We start from the raw sequence: 20,337 nt of genomic DNA on the forward strand, positions 1-20,337 counted from the left end.
CTCATTGACAACAGCATTTTGCATTCACTCACTCTTCATGCAGATTAAAACATGCTTAAAATAAACAACAACAATACAAACACAAGTAATAATACACTTCACCACACCACACCACACACACACACACACACACACACACACACACTCTCATGAACTGGTTCTGTACTTGCAAAGTACTCCACTGTGAAAATGTTTCAATTCAATTAAGCTATGCATCATGTCATTTTATGTTGTGGCAACAAAGTGTCAAAATTTACTGACGGCTATTTTCTATGCATTACAACTTCTGTTGAGTTATAAAGGGCTACTTGGCAGCACCACTCCACAATTTAAATCAACTGCACACTTGAATAGAGTGTGAGTCTGACATTAATGGTTCTGAAATTCCAAAATCTTTACAATACACACAGACACACACAAATAAGTAAAACTCTGTTGTCAGAATTCCATACATTATTTCCATTTTATTTCACATTCGAATTGTTCCCTGAAATTGGCTTCAGGGCTTTGTTTTGCAAAACTTTAGAGGCCCAGGCCCTGTGATAACTACGAGATAGTTTCTGCTTTTTGTTTGTTTGTTTCCCACAGATGAAGCACATTTGGAGTCTGATAGAAGCAAATTACAATTGATAAACTATTTCCTATTTCAAAAAAGAGCTTCTGAAAAATCAATTATGGTGGAACAAGGCTTACTTAATTTCATTTACAATTAGGAAATAAGCCAGCAGCTTTGGAGAGGTGGTGATTCAGCTCCCCCACCCCAAGCCTCCCCAATCTTACTGGTTCAACTGATGAGTCTACTTTCTCGAAGCAAAAATGGCTCTAGAGGTCAGGCCCTGCCTCAGGCCCAGCATTCTCTGCCAAGCATGTAACGTACAGTAGTTTTGCTAGTGAGTTCTATGTCCCGGCCTCAAAACAAATCCACAAAATAGGAAAGACACATGGCTATTAGTTGATTATTTTATGAACAAGATATCGAAAACTCCAGTTAGTACACACAGCGAGTGGGCAGGGACAGACAGCAGCAGTAGCATCTGCTCGACCTACCCCCTCCGCCACTGCCCTCAGCCCTTCCCCCCTCCAGGAGAGGTAGCGCTGCTGGCTGCAGATTTCTTCAGCTCTATTTTCATAGACTGAGTCTCAGCTCGAGGCTCGAATTTGGTCAGATTTCCTGCTCCTGGGGCTGCCACTACTGGCTTTCCTGCTTTCATACCTTTTGACATAGGAATGCGGGTGGGTGTAGGCCGCTGGGCTGACCCGTCTTGTCCTGACTGCAAGAGAAGAAAAGATAGAGACCCAAGGGCCACGTTGGTGAGTCTCCCCCTGGAAATGCCATCATGTGAACATAAGCATACCACAGGATCACCCACAAATGAGCCCGCCCCAGGAAGATTGTTGTTAGAAAGTCGGAGTTGCTTGCGGTCTAGCCCACTTTCACCTTTTCCCTCTCCCTGAACGTCTATGCCCAGTGTCTTTCTGTTCTCAAGCCCCCAACCTTCACTCCTGTTTCGCAGAAAAACTACAGGCCACCTGCATACACCTGCCTTTGTATCCCTCCTGTCCCCAAACCACCTCCACTTTCTTTAGATGAAGCAGCTCTCCTTTCGCTTCCTACTGAGGCCAACTCCTCTTTTTTGTCACTGTTGACCACATCCTCCGTTTTGTTTTTATGGCCTTGTGGCAGGGCATGCTAGATCTAAGTTCCCTGACCGTGAATCAGACCCCGTGCCCTCTGCAGCGGGGCCGTGGCGTCCTAACCACTGGACCACCAGGGGATCTCCCTACACCCTCCTTCTTGAAACAACACAGTGATCTCGGTTCGTTTCCAAAGCTAACCATTCAACACCACGGTAATCCAAGTCTATGCCTCAACCACTAATGCCGAAGAAGCTGAAGTTAACAGGTTCTGTGAAGACCTACAAGCCTTCTAGAACTAGCACCAAAAAGAGATGTCCTTTTCATCATAGGAGATTGGAATGCAAAAGTAGAAGTCAAGAGATACCTGGATGAACAGGCAAATTTTGCCTTGGAGTGCAGATGAAGCAGGGCAAAGGCGAACAAAGTTCTGCCATGAGAACACACAGGTCACAGCAAACACCCTCTTCCAACAACACAGGAGATGATTCCTTCTTGAAGGAGTCCCTAAAACTCTCCTGCTGTGATATCTCACTTGGGTCTCACCCATTGCCCTCTTGTCTCTTACTCCTTTTCATTCCCAAATGGCTGCCAGTTCCAGCTTGCCTGCCTTCTAAATGTGGGTATCACCATGCTCCACCCTCAGTCCTCTTCTCATTTTCCACACTCACCCTGAAAATTACCTGAGTTGTCACCCACATGTGTCTGAGACCCTGAACCTTGGGCCATCAGTTCAGTTCAGTTCAGTCACTCAGTCATGTCCAACTCTTTGTGACCCCGTGGACTGCAGCACACCAGGCTTCCCTGTCCATCACCAACTCCCAAAGCTTGATCAAACTTATGTCCATCACGTCGGTGATGCTACCCAACCATCTCATTCTCTGTCATCCCCTTCTCCTGCCTTCAAGCTGTCCCAGCATCAGTGTCTTTTCCAATGAGTCAGTTCTTTGCATCAGGTGGCCAAAGTATTGGAGCTTCAGCTTCAGCATCGGTCCTTCCAATGAATATTCAGGACTGATCTCCTTTAGGATTGACTGGTTTAATCTTCTCGCAGTCCAAGGGACTCTCAAGAATCTTCTCCAGCACCACAGTTCAAAAGCATCAATTCTTCGGTGCTCAGCTTTCTTCATGGTCCAACTCTCACATCAACTCTCACATAACAGGGCTCTTCTTAAATGCAGATCCAGATTTCTAACCACATGCTAGACATTTCCAGGGTCCCTGAGGCATCTCAATGATAACATGCCCCAAACGTTATTTATCTTCTTACCTAAACAGTAACCCCCCGGGTTTCTCGTTTTATCCACCCCTATGGCCAAGCCAGAAACCTCCGAGCTACCTTCTGAACTCACTGTCATGAAATCTTCAATTTTGTCTTCAGTATATCTCTGTGGCAACCCTCTTCAGTATTCTTGCCTGGAAAATCCCATCGACAGAGGAGTCTGGAAGGCTGCAGTCCAATGGGTCGCAAAGAGTCGGACATGCCTAAGCATGCACATATGCACATCCTCATTTTCACTCCCACAGTTCAAGCGTACATCTCCAGCCTAGAGAACTGCAACCATCTCTCTTCCCTCAGCCGCTGCTTCCTCCAGCTGATCCTTTAAATTGGTTTATAAACATATCTAAAACAGAAATAATGTCATTTTAAAAACCACTACCCTGTTTGTGGCTCCCTTTGCCTCCTCTCTGAGATTAAATGTCAGTTCCCTGATGAGACACACGCGTCTTCAGCATCTGATCCCGGCGTGCACCTCCTCTTCTGCTCCTGCACAGTGTCCCCAGGTCCGACCGCTGCAGCCCAAAGGGACTGCTCACTGTCTCCCACGCGACATCTCCCCACACTGCCCACCCTGTGCACATGCCGCCCTCTCTCCGTATCTGTGAACAGCTCTGCCCCCGGGGAAGACTTCTCCGCTGGTTCCTTTGTACACCATGCCCTCACAGAACCACTAGGTGGGTTCCAATCCTGCCTCTCCCACTAAGCCAAGAACTTCAACAGTCCTCTCTACAGTCAGCACCCAACCTGGTGCCTGGAGTGCAGCTAAAATTGCACAAATGATCTAGTCACACTATTCATCCCAAACTTCTTGTTGACCTTGATTTTATGGAAGGTGATCTACCTAAAGTACGTGGGCCAGCATTTAGGCCTTAGAAATCTTAGTTGTTTTAAAGTCCTACTTGCATATGGGCTTTAATCGGTAATCCAAAATGTTATTCCAGAAAGGAGGGCTGTTTCAATCTGACCCTTAAAATGGGAATAACATGTTCTAGCAGAAACTTTGCTCTAAATCACAACAATTACACCTCTGCTAACTTTTATAAAAAAAATCCAAGCAATGCTGTGTTGTTTAAAAAAACAGTATTGAACCATTTGAGAAGGGTGAGCAGTTCTGAATGATATTTAGCTCCTGTAGAGCCAATAACAAATAGCCTAACCAACAAAGCAGTTCATAAGTACTTCACTCTTTGAAGCCTGTTCTGGCCTATGCTTGTGCACAGAGAATTAAAGTAAATTATAGTGAACATACAGGCAAATAAGCCACAGTTTCTATACTTAAATAATAAGCTTCCTGTCTTTTTAAGACTTTCTAATATCTGCTGCAGAACTTGCTCAGAAATTAGGGATCACAATTTCTAGTCTATTAGCTTAAACTTATATCTAAATAATACACAATCTTCTATAATTTCATCTACCAATTGTTCCCAATAAATGAAGAAAATCACTGGAGGTGTTTTGAAAAACAGAATTTATTTTTAAGTTCTGGCCTTTATACTTTGGACATGCTTTCCTATAATCCATTTAGCCTTCCAGCTGGTTTTAACTAAATATTTATCAAGCACCTGCTCTCTGCACTGTACTATTAATAAAATACAGTGTTTAGACATATAAATTCACTTCTTTTTAATTTACAAAAATTTTTTGATAGCATAATCTTTTAATCTTAATTTTCAAGTAAAGTATGACTATGGCCATACATAAATGAATATCAAATGTCTCAAGTTCTAAAAATATAACCCAGGAATAGCTTTCATTTTTTTGCACATTGGCCAGTTTCTTCCAGCCTCCATTTTTAAAAATACTTTAAACATTAAAAATCAAATTCTCAACCTTATTATTAGCATAGGCTGAGGTGGTAAGAGGCCATCTTTGCAAAAGGGTTTCGGAGTCAACATGATTTAAGTGAAAAAAAGAAGTTATCCCTCATAATTAGCTCAAATTAATAAAACAGGAGGTTCCTTTTTGTTCTCATTTCTTGGTGTAGACAGTCTCTTGGGAAACATCTGGTAGTGGGTTCCAGCGGAGGAGAGACATGTGCTTTGGTTCCCTTTTGGGCACTGGGTTATTCTGCCTTCACTTCCCCGCTTGACCCCCGCAGAGGCCTGAAACAGGACCGCCCCCCGCCACACCCTACTCACCACTGACTGGGTTCCTCTGGCTGATGAAGTCGTGACCGGGGTAATGGTGATGGTGCTGGTCACTTTGCTCGCACCAGGGCGTGGCGAGAGGTGGTTCCTGGGCGAGCGAAGGACGGTGCCAGTGGACACCTCCTTCTCGGCCGTCACGTTGACTGGTCTGACAGTGATCACCGGACTCGCCCCTTCAGCCGAAGTCCCCGGGCCTCGCTTAAACTGAGAGCCTAGGTGGATGTGGATTTTGTTGTCTTCCGTGGTTATGATATTGGCGTTGGCGTTGTATTTGCGGACTGGGGTTGGTCCAGGCTGCTTCTCCGGGGTGACCTTGAGGACCGTCCTTCCCACGGGCATTTCCTGGGATTCGGGAGGGACATTGATGTCTGTGGGGGCCGCCGACGTGGACACGGTCATGATCTGGATAGGGGACGTGGGCCGGTCGGCAAACGCCCCCCTCCCGCCCTCTGGGGTCTTCTCCCTGGAAAACGTGGTGATGGTGACTGGAGACATGGCTCGCTCCGGGCCGAGGGTAGTGTCTGCGCCTTTCTGCTTCTGAGACAGGACGTTTGGGGAGGGGATGATGGTGATCCTCGGCTTCTGATTGCCCAGGGTGGGGATGACGGTGGTGCTCGAGAAGAACTCTTCTGCCGTGGGGCTGGTGATCTCCAGAGTGGCGGTGCTGTTCTCGTGGTCCGGGGTCACGCGAATGTGCAGCGGCTGGCCCTGCTTGGGCGAGAGGACCAGCTCTCCCGGGTGCCCTGGGCTGGCACTGGCTCGGGGCCCCTTCTCCGGAGCCACCGGGGGCCCGTTCTCCCTCTTCCTCATCCACGGGATCCAGGACTTCCTCATGGTGAGCTCGTTGGCCGCGGGCGGATACCTGTCGAGAACCGACGAACGTTCCAGAGGCTTCTTCAGTCCTACCTGGCGAAGGTTGCTCATGATGTGGTTTTCCTCCTGAAAGGATTTCCGAATGAACACGGCCGGTGTGTCCTCCTCCGCCGCCTCACTGCCTAGGGCATCCGTCTGCACGCCCGTGGATGTCACGGGAACGTCCACCATCCTGCGCCCGTTGACGCTGGGGCGCAGGGCGCGGCTGTACCGCTTGGACAGCTCCAGCTCTTTGGTCAGATGGAGGACCTCCTGGCCCATGCTTTTGTTCTTATTTTCTTCTTCCATAAACCTCTGTTGAAGGACAGAGTAATCCACTTGGAGCTGAGAAAGCTGATCTTCTTTGTTCATCAGTTCGTGAATCTTCTCTTTAAGAGCTTGGACCTCAGCTTTTAAGTCACGACTTTTGGCTTCTTCCAGCCGAAATCTGTGTCTCAGCTCAGCTTCTTGGCTCACGGCCTCGCCTTTCTCTATGGCTTTGTTCTTGGCGATTTGGTGTTTGATCTCCTCCAGTTGCTGAGAGAGGAAATTGGCCTTATCCTGCTCGGTTCTAAATTTCTGCTCCAGCTGGTCATACTCATCTTCCGTCTTCATCAAGTCCCCTTCCACCACCTCCAGCTGCTGGAGACGGTTCTTCAGTCTCTCAATTTCCAGTGTTAGCTCCTTAATTTTGTTATCTTCGGGGCAGGTGAGCTCAGGTCCTTTTCGAGACCTTCCTCTTGTTATTTCCCTCTCCACTTCCTCTATTCCATCAAGTCTCTTCTTTAATAAGTCCACACTGCAGCTTAATTCAGAGGATTTTTCTTCTTCACTTTTCAGTTTGCCTATTAACTCATCTCTCTCTTTCGTTAAATTGTACACCTTTTCCTCCATTTCAGATTTCAGCTTTAAAAGCTTCTTACTTTCTTCGATGAGTTTTTCCGTGACGTCCATAACCTTTCCTTGCTCCACCTTAAAATTTTTGTTGAGTCCATCCACTTTTTTCTCCTCTTGCTTTATTTTTTCCATCATATTTTTCCTTTCATCCACCAGCATCACGGTAAAGGACTTCAACTTCGTAAGATCGTCTTTGAGGCTTAATTCAGCCTTTTCCAATCGACTTTCAGAACATTCCAGTTCTTTAACCCGACTCTTGACCACCTCCAATTCGTTGAGCAGGTCCTTGGTTAAATTCTTCTCTTTCTCCAGATTCAAGTGCAGCTGGGTGCACTCGGATTTACTCTTGCTAAACGCTTCTTCCAATTTCTCCAGTTCCGACATTCTCTTCTGTAACTTCTCAACTTCAAGTTTGAGCTCCCGGCTATGGTGTTCCTCCTCCTGCAGTTTCTTCCTCAGTTCCCGGCACTGGGACTCGGTTTTCGTGATCTCTTCGTCTTTACCCTCCATCTCAAGCACGCGCTTCCGTAGATTTTCCACTTCTGCCATGAGGCTGGAGTTGCCGCATTCCCCTTTGGCAATCTTATCTCTTAGTTCCTGAAGCTCTTCTTCTGCCTTCTGAAGGCTTTTGTTGGTCTCTTCCAACTCCTCGATTCTCTGAGTCAGGCCAACCAGCTTGAGTCTGAGTTGTCTGTTGTGGGACTCCTGACTGGCCAACTTAGCATTCATCTCTTCATGCTCCTGGGAAAACCTTGATGCCTTGTGTTCGAAGTCCACTTCCAGCTTGAGCAATTTCTGCCTGTCTTCTTTGGACTTGGAAGTGATGGCTTTGAGCTTTTCTTCCTCTTCCCTCAGTTTCTGAGTCAGGTCCTGTACTTTCTGGCTCTGCAGGCCAAGTTGCTCGATATGCATCTGCCTTTCATCCACAAGCATGAGTGCAAAGGACTTGAGTTTCACAAGCTCATCTCTCAGTTTGTTGAGCCGCTTAGCGTTTTCCTTTTCTTTGCGGGCTTGGTAAGCTTTTTCCTGTTCAAGGAGTTTTTTCAACCTAGAAAACAAAATATATTAAAATATCCTATTTTATTACATGATATTTTGTTTATGATATGTTTTTATACATATTAGAAGATTGCGTGCATGCTAAGTCTCTTCAGTCATGTCCAACTCTTTGTGACCCTATGGACTGTAGCCCACCTAGCTCCTCTGTCCATGGGATTCTCCAGGCAAGAATACTGGAGTGTGTCACCATGACCTCCTCCAGGGGATCTTCCCAACCCAGGGATCCAACCCACGTCTCTTAGGTCTTCTGCACTGGCAGGCAGGTTCTTTACCACTAGCACCACCTGGGAAGCCCATTGAAAGATTAATCAGCAATAAGATTGTCTTAGATATGAACCAAAAATAAATGTTATTGTAATAAATCCCCTGTCAATTACTGAAATATGAAGGTTTAACATATAGCCATAAACTTACCCATAGTGAGGGGTAGCAACTAGAAGAGTGCCTGGAGAGGGCTTTTCCCTAGGTTCTGTTCCATAATCTGTGTGCCTTTTACACAGAATTATTCAGCTTCTGAAATTTCAGTAAGTTGAACCCTGATGAGTACCTTTCTACATATATGCTATACTTCTATAATATAAGGATGGAGTAAAATTTAGGTTTTGCAATAATAATGACTATTTATGTAGAATTTTCTGTGTTCTAGGCACTAGTCTTTATTTATCCTCATGGCAAGCCTCTGAGGCAGGTACTGCCACTGTCATCCCAAGGAAGATGAGACGGGACCAGCCCAGTCAGTCAGAAGGGAACGGGTCTGGGGTCTCAGGCGGTACAGCCCAGGATACTTGCTCTTCACCTTGCATCGTAAGACTTCAAAAGAGAAATTTACTTTAACTGAAAGGGAAGGCTCAGAAAAGAAGGTGCTTTGGGTTTCCTTGTATTGTATGCAACTATCACCGGACAGGAACAGGGCAAGACGAGCTTTCTGATAGAGAGCCAAGCTACATAACTGACTTTAGTTAACACCAGGGCTGGCACAGCATCTTGTCTCTGTTTTCTGATTTAAACATTTCCTTTTAGATTGAGAGCTAGGTAGGGAGGAAACACAAATTCCTATCAATCCAAAAAGATGTGGCAGTGACAGGAATTACTGTTGTATATGCATGAAATGCATTTTCTCTATGGTGGTGGTGGTGTTTAGTTGTGTCTGACTCTTTGCAACCCCATAGACTACAGTACTGTAGCACGCCTGGCTCCTCTGTCCATGGGATTTCGCAGGCAAGAATACTGGAGTGGGTTGCCATTTCCTTCTCCAGGGTTATGGTTTAATGTATAGATTTTAATGTTAATGTATAGCTTTAAAAAGTAGAAATATAAGTAGACCAAAGTATATTTACAGTACTTGTGGTTGTCAGTTAGCTTACACCAATTTTTAACAGTTCTTTTCAATTATCCATAAAACAAAGTTAATATAATATTTACCATATGTAGTCTAAGAATGCATTTAGTGATTTATGCTTATATGAGAAGCAAGTTATAAACAACCACTGATGTATTTGTTGTAAGTACATTTTTTTCTTTCAATATATTTTGAACTTTATTTATTATGAAAGATTTATTTCATAATTAGATGAACTTGGATTAGATTAGATTTACTTGGATAACAGCTAATCTGACAGCTGATAACAGCTAACAGAAGTTAATAGTGTCATATTGGACTGTGCAAGAAATGATTGAACATACACAGAGTAACTATAATCAAACCCAGTGTCAGATAGTTACTATAGAAATAGCTCAGCTGATGTCATTAAGTTTTTTTCATAGAATTTATTTCTGTAAAATATACCGCTGTATCTAAACATCTATTAACTGAAATGGGTAACTTCCATACTCATTATGGCTTTATTTATAAAATAAGACAAAAATATTATTTTCAAATCCATGAGTTGAATGAGTAATACTGTAATGGCATCACTAATTGTGGTTCTTACATGTGTAAAAGGGCATTTTATTGATTATCTTATCTTTTTACTTGGCGTCAAAACAACTGAAATGTCACCTTACTGTAGAATGAGAGACTTCAGGGGATATTTTCAAATCCCTTGACCTAACTAGATTGTTAGAGACAAATTCCTTTAAAATATCACTATTCTCAAATTTAAGGCTTAAAGTGTTGAAATTTCTAAAGATAGTTGTTGAAGAATCTTACGCCTCTGTGCTATTAGAGGCAGAGAGCTGGAATGGCTAAAACATAGGCTTTGGGGTCAGAAACAACTGTATCTGAATCCTGGCTCAACTGACACACTCGACCCTATGTTTTCTAGGCTGTGAAGGAAGGTGAAATGGCTACTAATACCTCCCTCACAGGATGTTCTGAAGACTGAGATAGTGAAGTGACTGACACACAGACTCAACCCATGCATGTAATAAAACACAAAAACAAACATAAGAACTAGAGGGTACACTGTTTCCTCCACGTGGGAAGTCTGTTCAGTGCTTTTTGTGTTTAATCTATAAGTATTTTTACATCACTATCTTGACTTTGATAGTAAAACCTGGGGTAGTGATGTTTCAACCAGAGAAAAGCATAGCGTTTTCTGCTCAGTAGACAATTCTGTGGGCCAAGGGCATAACCTTAGATCTTGGCTCCCTAAAACCACATTTTTTCAGGTCCTCTTACCTGTGACTATTTCTCTTTTTCTAGGCCCATTAAACTTTCTCTCCTTCCCTCTTCTTTCACATTTTAAGCCATTCTCATCTTTTAAGGGCTTCCCTTGTGGCTCAGCTGATCAAGAATCTGCCTACAATGCAAGAGACCTGGGTTCAATCCCTGGGTTGGGAGGATCCCCTGGAGAAGGGAAAGGCTACCCACTCCAGTATTCTGGCCTGGAGAATTTCATGGACTGTATAGTCCATCGGGTTGCAAGGAGTCGGACACCACTGAGTGACTTTCACTTTTACTTTCATCTTTTAAAGTGGACCTAACAGCAATACACAACCCATTCTCTGCAGGCGCCCAAAGCCCAGTTTCCCAGTTGGTGTAGCTGAGGGTTAGATCCAGGACTTGTTGACTTGTGTGGCTCAGTCAGGACACTCTGGCAACAGTCTCTCTGCACAGAGACCTGCATTCAAATGTCTGTAGGTAGGGCGTTGGGGATGGGAAGAATGGGATGAACTGCGAAGACTTTGCAAAAGATGATGTGGACTTCGGGACTGCTCACTCACTGGCAGGAAGAGAGAGACAGAAAAAATTACTTCAGTCCTTTAGGTCTGAATAATTGCAAATAGTAGTGCCTGTAATAGAAGCAGGAAAAGAGATGAGAAAGGGTATTGGCAGAAATTGAGAGTTGAAGCAACGCTAACTTGCAAAGTATACCAGACAATAGTTAACAATACTATATTGTATACTTAAGAAAAATTTTAAGATGGTAGATCTTGGGTTTTTATTTCAATAAGGGAAGTGACAGTCCTTTAAACATGGGAACAAATATGACCACCAAAGGAGAAACTATGCACAGAGAGAAAAAGGAAAGGATGGAGAAAAAAAACTTTGGGAAATGCCCAGAAATAAAGGGCAAAAGAAGGAGGAGGAGCTATGGGAACACATGTCAAGAGAGGGGGAGAGGGGACTGAGGTGGGGAGATATAATTTTCTTCAAATTATATCTGAAGAAAAAAACATTAAGAAAAAGCCCTGGGAAGTTTTCTAAGATGTCAGATAAAGGCAGAAAGCTGTAAACAAATACAAAGTGGAGTGGAGAGAAAGGTGCAAGGAGAGACCCACGGAATAACACAGGGGCACCAAAGAAAGAGAGGGCTTGTCTCCACCGACCTGCCCTTTCGGTCAATTTTGGCATTGCGTTTTCAGGTTTTTTTTTTTTTTTTCCTTCTCCCATATCTACAAATCCTCCTTTTTACATTAAACAAGCATTGAGAAGTATTATCATATCATTGCGCACGTCACAAACCATAACGACTATGGCATGTTAGGTTTCTATTTCAAACAATTTTCTAATAGTTACACTTTCACATTGTGCTTTAAACACTTAATTTGCTCTACATTACAGGGCACTATTTCCATGTAATTACATTATTGAAAGAGGAAATTAGGAGGATTTTGGCGTTTTATGTGCCCACTGGTCTTACTACCACCCTCTGCTCTCTTTTGTGTCCGTCTTGCCTTTCTTCAACCATACCCTGGTTCTGAACATATTAACATTAAAAGTAAACAAGCCAGAAGACCAAGACTAAGAAAGTGAATTAGTGCCTTAATTCTCATCAGCAGTTGCAAGCAGAGCACTAACTATTCTGAAATCAAATTTGTTCTTGGCAAGTTCTTAATTTTCTGCAAACATTTTATCTTATTTAGAGGACAAAAGGAAGACAGTAATCTAATAGATTCTTCAGAATTCTCTTGCCTTTCTTAATAACTATTCTTAAATGTATTCCTCATTTCTCTTCCATACCCAATAAAACTATGTGTTTTTTTAACTTACAAATTTGTCATTTATAAACATGTCCAGAAATTCAATAATTTTCACTAAGAAGATGTTAAAAGTAGAGGCTGAATTGTTCTGTTTATGAGGTACACGTTTGTCAAGACTCATCAAAACGTCTCATTAAAATTGGTGAATTTTGTAATATATAAATTATATCTGAAGAAAAAAACATTAAGAAAAAGCCCTGGAAAGTTTTCTAAGATGTCAGATAAAGGGAGAAAATTGTAAACAAATATAAAAGAGTGACTTAAAATATGGTAGAAAACATAAAATAGGTTATTAATCTTAAGGCAGAAAAAGGTGAAAGCAGAATATGAAAAAATTAAGAGAAGGCAGCCAAGATTTTCAGATGGAGTTTGGAATGACAAGAAAACTTGTTCTGGGGAAATAATGTTTCAAGTACTAGAAAACCTTTAGTTCTAAAATTAGTTCTAAAATTTCAAGAGGCTCTTGAAAGCACATCCCAAACTCAAATTTTTGCTAATACTTAATTCCTTAAAAAATAAGGGATAGGAAGAAAGGTGTTCTGATAATAAAACATTTTATTTACCAAGCATCTATTATAATACATCCTTGGCTGTGTGTTAAGTGTTTTTATTAGTTGATTTCATTTTTATAACAATCCTTTGAGCAAAGGTTACTCATTACTACACTGTGTTATAAACAGGGAAGTTATTTGACTTAATCAAGGGAACAGGACTAAGAAGGTAAGATTGGGATTTTGGACCAGATCTGTCTGACCACAGTGCTTTTAACAATAATGTTATTGCTCAAGTAGGTACTGCTTGGAAAGCTGAAGTTTGCAAGACTGTTTAGGGTGCATGCGTGCGTGCTAAGTCGCTTTTGACTGTAGCCCCCAGGTTCCTCTGTCCTTGCGGATTCTCCAGCCAAGAATATTGAGTAGGTTGCCATGCCCTCCTTCAGGGATCAAACCCACATTTCTTATGTATCCTGTATTGGCAGGTGGATTTGTTATTGCTAGTGCCACCTGGGAAGCCTGTTTGTTTAGGTTAATTGTGTCTTATTTGATTTAGCCTATCTTTCTGGAATTGTCAAGATCCTCCTTGAACTGTTTCATCACCCAGTATATCAGTTTATATCCAGAATTTTGTCAATGGAAACGTGACCCCAGTGATTAATTAAAGGACAGGTCAATGCACAAAGCACTTTAAATGCATTCAGTCTCTCCCTGCTGCTGACATCAACCCATTCAGCAGTAAGGACGTCACCACTGGGCACCCATGAGCCTGCGGGGCTGTTTTTCATCATCTTCCTGAGCTCCCAGTCCTCCCCATGTGCCTGTTCCAACCACATCTTCCTCACATCAGTCAACGACAACCAAATTCTCCCAGATGTTTGGGTCCCAAATCTAGTCATCCTCGAGTCCTAGGCATCCTCATTCAGTTCTTCAACAAATCTTGTCAACTCTACCTTCAAACTACAGATCTACAAAATATAATCTACAGATGAATGGTTCTTACATTTTTAAAAGCTTGTAAAACATAACTAAGAAGAAGAGGCAGATACCGTATGTGGCCTGCTAAGTCTAAAGTAGGAGTCTAGTGGAAACTGCACGGTAAAAGCACACAATTGGGAAACAGACATAACAGATGGCTTAACTGAAATGACGGGTACCTGTGGGAACAGTATGGAGAAAAGAGGTTGGAAAGGAGGGACAAGCCACTCCAAGCCCTCTGTGGGCTAGCAGGATGGATCTGAACTTGGGATTCAAAATATGAGGAAGTTCATCAGCTCTGGAGAAGCTGAAAATCAGGATGCTGCAAAAAAAGGAGCTGAGAAATACAATGAAGTCTGAACTAAAGACATGTCATTGGAAAAAAAAAGGAGAAATAGGGTCACATAGTGATTCTTAGGAGACAGAGTTTATAGGGTTTGGTGATAGACTGAGTGAGGATGGAGAGGGGGAAATTTGGACAGACTCCCCACCTTCTGGACAGGGTTATTAGTTTGCTGTCAGTGCTTATCACATATAGGCTAGGAGAAGAGAAACAGACTTGGAGGGATAGCTCATGATGCTCCAAAAAAGGCACACTGACTTTGAGGTTGTCGAGAACCTACAAGTGAAATGCTTATTGGGAGCCTGGAGTTCAGGAGAGAAATCTGGACCAAAGATACAGACTGGGAGTATCCAGTGACAGTGTAATCTAAAGCCATGAGAGAAGGACATCCCTGGAGGCCCAGTGGCTAAGACTCTGAGCTCCCCGTGCAAGGAGTCTGGGGTTCGATCCTTGGTCAGGGAACTAGATCCCACAGGCTGCAACTAAGTGTTTGTTTGCATGCCACAACCGCAACTAAGACCTGGCACAGCCAAATGAATGAATATTAAAAAAAAAATTTAAAGTCATGAGAGAGGATGAGATGAATGAGAGGTATGAGACATCAGAGAGAAAGAGGAGCAAGGACAGAAAAAAGACATTGAGATGAGAAAACATCAAGGAACGCGATGGGAGAGGCTGAGTAGGGAGGGCCAGAGAGTTAGGAGGGAGTCCAGGAAATAGTGGGCTTGCAGACACCAACAGGGCAGGAAGGGGACATGTCCACAGCACAATACTCTGGAAGGATCAAATGAGAGATAGGAAAATGGCCATTGTTTTCATTTAAATTCAAATTTAAAGAAAACTCCTTCTACTGGATATGTCAGTATGCATATCGACAATTCTTTGCCTGAGCAGTTTTCATGGAGTTCAGGGGCAAAATACAGAATAAAGCTTAGCTGGGAAAAAAAATACAGACAAGTACCTGAGACAAATTATTTGAGATCTTGATTATGAAGGAAGGAGAAACAGGCAACTGGACACAGGACACAGGTAAGGTAGGGCCAATATTTTTCACGTCATATGTTGGATGTGAGATACTAGCTTGTTCCCACTTTAAAGCCCTTTGTTTTTCTTGATATAAACAGTTTAGTTAATAAATGAATAATTGTAGAATACATAAAGAGGTAATTATGAAATACCGCCATTTTGCAATCTGCAATGAAATAATGGGCATAGGCAAGGCTCATCAATGTTTCCTACAAGATAGCCAGATACTGTGTACATATGTATAGACCTCCACCCAAGAAATATTCTTACCAAAAAATTGAACCTGAGTCAGATTGAGCTTCACAGGGGCAAGAAACATACTAAATGACATTATGATGATACAATCAGGAAAATACAAAATGTAGAGTCTATACAGTTAAAAAACCTAGTTTCTTCAATAAATAAATCCCAAGAAGAAAGAATGTGGGAGTTGAAACTATGGATTAAAAGAAATTGAATCTGTTTCAATTCTCATCCAAATTTTTTGAAAAATGAGATAATTAGAAAAATTATGTTAAAGAATTATTATTAAATTTTAGGTATGATAAAGGATCTTGACAATATTTTCAAAAGAATCTTTATATTTTAGAAATACATATTGAAATATTTACAAATGAAATGATATGTCTGGAATTCACATGAAAAATAATCTAGGGGAGTTAGGATAGATGAAACCAGATTGTTCATAAATTGATTAATTGTTGAAGTTAAGTACATGGGGGTTCATTATATTATTCTTTCTATTTTTGTAAGTTTTTTGAAGTTTTCATAATAAAATTTAACCCCTTATTGTATATAGTCTTTAGCTTTGCCCACCCAAGTCTCAGCTAGTTTGGAGACTGGTCAGATTTTCTCTTTCCTTACAGTACCACGTGACTCTCCTATTATTGTGATTGTGGGTGATTTTTTCATTCATTTCTATGTTTATTAAGGTAAGCTTGTTGAAGACTCTGACTTTTTCTTGCTTATTGGGATCCATTTACACTTACTCAAACTAACGCCAGGAAAAGCAGCTCATTCTGTACTGTTCCACAGATATTTGTTATTTCTTTCCATTTAGAGTAGAAAAATAGATTGTTTTGGAGGAAAGGGGGGAAATGAAAGATTTTTTAAAAGACTACTTCTGCTTTTCCATCTTTGAGATAAACACCTTCCCTGAAACAATTGTCAATCTCTCCTAAAGACGCAGGGCCACCCTGGACTATATTCATTCTCACTTTTTTCCTTGGAAGTAAACCACGTAAGATTTCACAGATCTTTTTCTCCGTCTTTCTTGGCACTCCCACTTTTTCAACCATTCCTCCAGATTTGTCAGCGTTAGCTCCAGACCAGCAATTCTAATTCTCTCTTTGTCTGTTGTCCCTCCATTGTCACTTGTCACTATCTTAATCCATCAGACCCCATTTGAAACTCTGAAGTCACCCTAGGTTTGTTCCTCTTGCAGACCATGCTAATTTCCCTGCTCACTGTTTCCTCCCTTCCACCATTTTTGCTCTTCACCTTTCCCTGTGCATGTGTCTGTCTTTCAAGGAAAAACACAGGTTAAAACCAGCAGGGGCACGATAGCAATTAGAGATGAATGAACCTTAGGAGTCAAGCTTGCCTACAGTTTAAGTCTTAAATCACGTGCATTTTCCCCCCAACTAGAACATATCAGTTCAGTTCAGTTCAGTCACTCAGTTGTGTCTGAGTCCTTGTGACCCCATGCACTGCAGCACGCCAGGCCTCCCTGTCCATCACCAACTCCAGAGTTTACTCAAACCCATGTCCATTGCGTTGGTGATGCCATCCAACCATCTCATCCTCTGTCGTCCCCTTCTCCTTCCACCTTCAATCATTCTCAGCATCAGGGTCTTTTCAGATGAATCAGTTCTTCAAATCAGGTGGCCAAAGTATTGGAGTTTCAGGTGTAGCATCAGTCCTTCCAATGAATATTCAGGACTGATTTCTTTTAGGATGGACTGGTTGGATCTCCTTGAAGTCCAAGAGATTCTCAAGAGTCTTTCCCAACACCATTCAATAGCATCAATTCTTCAGCGCTCAGCTTTCTTCACAGTCCAACTCTCACATCCATACATGACCACTGGAAAAACCATAGCCTTGACTAGACAGACATTTGTTGGCAAAGTAATGTCTCTGCTTTTTAATATGCTGTCTAGGTGGGTCATAACTTTTCTTCCAAGGAGTAAGCGTTTTTTAATTTCATGGCTGCTGTCACCATCTGCAGTGATTTTGGAGCCCAAAATAATAAAGTCTGCCACTGTTTCCACTGTTTCCACTCTTTCCCCATCAATTTGCCCTGAAGTGATGGGATCGGACACCAATATCTTTGTTTTCTGAATGTTGAGCTTTAAGCCAACTTTTTCATTCTCCTCTTTCACTTTCATCAAGAGGCTCTTTAGTTCTTCTTTGCTTTACATAGTACAGAACTAAGTAGCTTGGTGGGCTTTCCAGGTGGCACAGTGGTCAAGAATTTGCCAGCCAATACAGGATATGCGGGAGAGGCGGCTTCGATCAGGTTCAGATACGTCAGGAAGATCCTCCGGAGCAGGAAATGGCAACCCACTCTAGTATTCTTGCTAGGATAATCCCATGGACAGAGAAGACTGGGGGGCTGCAGTTCGTGGGCTCACAAAGTCAGACGTGAGTGAGCGACTGAGCACACACACAACCTATCTTTAAAAGCCACAACTGGCAGCAACTGAAAGGCACGGGAAGCTCATGGCTGACAACAAATTCTTCTTCTTGAAGATGGTGAAATTTCCTCCTGCTAGGTGAGCACACGCTCGGTGCTTGCCAACATTTGGTAGCAACCAGACTCCACTGTAAAATTCAAGTTTATTCTTCATGAAAATCTAGTAAGATGCTAATTTAAATTTACAAATGCTATATTCAGAAATAAATCACTTACTATATTACTAGTATAATAAATTACTCTCAGTAACAGTAGAAATCAAAGTCTAGGAAATTATTTATTTTTGCCCCAAACCATTGAAACGACTGTTTTTCCCCTGTTAGTTTGCTGCCCAACAGGAGGCCCATATTTGAGAATCACTGAGAACATGCTCCCTATTCCTTTATTCTGGTACAAAGCTCTCTGACTCACGCAGAAGATAGCTAGGATTCATTAATCCACTCAATAATTCAACAAAGATGGGTTGTAAAACATTATCATCATAAAACAATGTATCAGGTGCTTGGAATAAAAAAATAAATTGCAATGCTCTGTAAGAAATACCATTTATGCTCTAGAATTTAGGATCCTCCATGCAACGGTGGAGATGCAATTGGAGGAAGTCATTGTTCATGTTCCTGTAATTGTTTTTCCATTCCCCTGCTGCAGGAGCAGCCCATATGGCCCCTTTGGGGGAACTACTTAAGGGTCACCCTCCTCCCTTGGGAACCAGGCCTGGCTTGATATGCTAAATGAGGACCAGATTTCGGCCCCATTACTGTTTGGTCAGGAGCTGCCACCTGCACAGCCACACACTATCAGCCCAGGTCCTCTTCTGTTTCATCCTTCAGGTTTCGGTTCACACTTCCTCCCCAGAGAGGCCTTCTCTAGTTAGCCTTTCAAAAACAGCTTTCCTGGCCACACTCCATCGGGACTCCGTGTTTATTTCTTTTACTGCACTTGCCCTGTCTGAAAGGATCTGGTTCTTTTATTTGTGTACTTAGACACTGTCTTTCCACCACTGCACAAAACTAAAGCACCATAAGAGCAGAGTCCAGGGCTGAACACTAACCCTTCTCCTACAGCGCCTAATGCACAGTAGGTGCTCAACCAGTACTGGTACAATGAGTGAATAAACAAAGGTCGTTCTGAGGAAGAATGGAAAAAACACTATGCCCCGTAAAGGGCAAAGAGCATGCAAATGCAAGAAAATAGAACATCTGAAATTCAGTTCAGAACAGTACCTCACTACACACAGTAGGAGGTGGGACAATGTCAAGAGATGAGACTCTTGCGGAAGACGGAGGTCAGATCATCAAACAGTTTGGATGTGACTCCTAAGGAGTCAGGCACCATCCTGAGGGTTATACAGACTTCTCTAAGGACTTTAAGAACAGTGATAACAGACAATTTCAATATTAGGATAGTCTGATGACAACATGGTACATGGATTGCAGAAAGGAGAGACTAGACGCAGGGAAATCAGTTGTGTAAGTATTGAGATTTTCCCAAGCCAAAGGAAAAGTAAAGACAAAACTAAGATAACACTGCAATATGAGAAAGGGAGATTATAGGAATAGTTAGGATGTAGGGTCCTACAGTCCTAGAGTACTCCAGTACTCTTGCCTGGAAAATCCCATGGACAGAGGAGCCTGGTAGGCTGCAGTCCATGGGGTCGCTAAGAGTTGGACAACCGAGCAACTTCACTTTCACTTTTCACTGTCATGCATTGGAGAAGGAAATGGCAACCCACTCCATTGTCCTTGCCTGAAGAATCCCAGGGACGGGGAGCCTGGTGGGCAGGTGTCTATGGGGTCGCACAGAGTCAGACACGACTGATGCGACTTAGCAGCAGCAGCAGCAGCAGAGTTGTCTAGTTTTGGTAACTGATAGAATGTGAAGGTTAAGGTAGAAAGAGATGGGATTCTTCCCGCGTTTTGATATAGGTGAAGATAGAAATGACAGTGCCTTTCCTTGATCACACTGGCCCCAGGAGCATCACAATCTAGCTGATTGATCTAATGGTATCACGGGAATCTTAGGAAGATGATTGCCCCCCCTTTACCTCAGTGCTTTACTGACTTGAGCCAAGGACAAACTTTTTGAAAAACTCAACTGACTCAGGATGGGCAAGACAAGTTTTGAGGTCTTTTCTAGAAATATGACTTTTTGAAATGTTCACTTTTAGATATCAATTTGCTTCATCTGTGAAAAAAAAAAAAGCACAGTTTTCTCTTACAAACTTGTGAAGGATGCAAATTAGGGCTCAAAAACCTCTTGGGAGAAAGTATTTTTGAATAGGGACCTTAACTTAAAAGATCAATGTTATATACAGCTGTAGAAGAAAAAAAAAAACAAACTATTATTAAAATTACTAAATTACCAAGTTATTAATTTGTATATTACTTGATAACATAAAATCCTACACTTCCCATTACCTTTTGTAAGACAGGCATTGTATTAATAAGCTCCTTCTAGCTTCAAGCTTGCTTTAGTCAGTAGGAGGCACCAGGACTTCCCTGGCAGTC

At 42.4% G+C, this 20,337-nt stretch overlaps 1 protein-coding gene across 1 annotated transcript in view; it reads right to left on the minus strand.

Annotated features, from left to right (window-relative positions):
- Positions 1-1,064: 1,064 nt before the first annotated feature.
- FILIP1 (filamin A interacting protein 1) overlaps positions 1,065-20,337 on the minus strand; it is a 201,694-nt gene continuing 182,421 nt past the window's right edge. The window contains exons 5-6 of the mRNA XM_068985182.1: positions 5,056-7,861; positions 1,065-1,271 (exon numbers count right to left, since the gene is read on the minus strand). Of these exons, the coding sequence (XP_068841283.1) occupies positions 1,065-1,271; positions 5,056-7,861 (3,013 nt within the window). The remainder of the gene's footprint in view (positions 1,272-5,055; positions 7,862-20,337) is intronic.

The sequence above is a fragment of the Capricornis sumatraensis genome, chromosome 13 (assembly GCF_032405125.1).
Source record: "Capricornis sumatraensis isolate serow.1 chromosome 13, serow.2, whole genome shotgun sequence".
NCBI classification, from domain to species: Eukaryota; Metazoa; Chordata; class Mammalia; order Artiodactyla; family Bovidae; genus Capricornis; species Capricornis sumatraensis.